The 1,076-nt window shown below is 40.1% G+C and overlaps 1 gene segment (V, D, J or C); it reads left to right on the top strand.

Moving 5' to 3' along the window:
• The first annotated feature begins 227 nt into the window (after positions 1-227).
• LOC120924496 lies at positions 228-751 on the top strand. The segment is given in 2 exon segments: positions 228-314; positions 432-751. Coding segments are annotated over 2 exon segments (369 nt in total).
• Positions 752-1,076: the final 325 nt, after the last annotated feature.

Below are 1,076 nucleotides of genomic sequence, written 5' to 3'. Positions count from 1 at the left end.
GTTTATATTAATTGGAAAAAAAAAGTAATTGAATGCACATGGAGTGCAAGGTTTTATTCTGTTGGGCTTCACTGAGCTGAAAAAAATTATTTGTATCTTCAGTCTCAGGCAGGTGACAGACGACCACAGAATTTGTATGTTTCCTTCTCCCCGGTATTTGCATACACAGTGTGTGGGGGGAACACCTCCCCTGTCACTCTCTCTATATATCTCATTGTACAGGAGATGTCTTCTAGTTTGGATCTGACCCTCCAGAAACATCAAGATGATTTCTCCCAGTTATCTGCTGGCTGTCATCTTCATTTCTATTCAGGGTGAGAGATGAGGCTCCTTCCATCATCCTCTGCACATACATCTATACATTGTACAATAAATACACACATCAGGATTGATAGGAAATCAATAATCAATATGTCTCTTCCCATCCTCAGGATCCTGTGGAGAGATTGTGATGACTCAGACTCAGGATTCTATCTCTGTGTCCCCGGGACAGACAGTCACCATCACATGTACATCCAGTAGCAGCCTAACTAGTAACAGCAAATACTTTCTAGCCTGGTACCAACAGAAGCCCCACCAACCTCCAACGCTTCTCATCAATTGGGCCAGCACCCGGGCATCTGGGATCCCGGACAGGTTCAGTGGTTCTGGATCTGAAACTGAATACAAATTAACTATCACTGGAGTAACTGCAGAAGATGAAGCAAACTATTACTGCCAGCAGACAGGGTGGACTCCACTCACACAGTGATACAGAGCCGTACAAAAACCTCCTTCCTCTTTTTTAAGGTGATATGAAGATATCTGTGGAAAAAAAAAACGAATTAAGAATTTAAATGTTTTTAATGATAACAAGAAAGATTACATGTGAAAAGTGTTTCTGTCTATAGAAATCTATGATAACTTTATAACCTCCAGCTCCAGCTATAGAGGACATAGCAACCCCCCGGCCACCATTTTTAGGATCTATAAACTATAGTAAGTACAGTCTACTAAAAGGTGTTACTTAAAGGGTAAATTCACTTTCGTGGAAAAAAATTAAATTACAAATAAAAAAAATGTATATCCACTTCAGC

The sequence above is a fragment of the Rana temporaria genome, chromosome 1, assembly GCF_905171775.1.
Source record: "Rana temporaria chromosome 1, aRanTem1.1, whole genome shotgun sequence".
NCBI lineage: Eukaryota > Metazoa > Chordata > Amphibia > Anura > Ranidae > Rana > Rana temporaria.
This window is presented reverse-complemented; position numbering and strand designations above follow the sequence as displayed.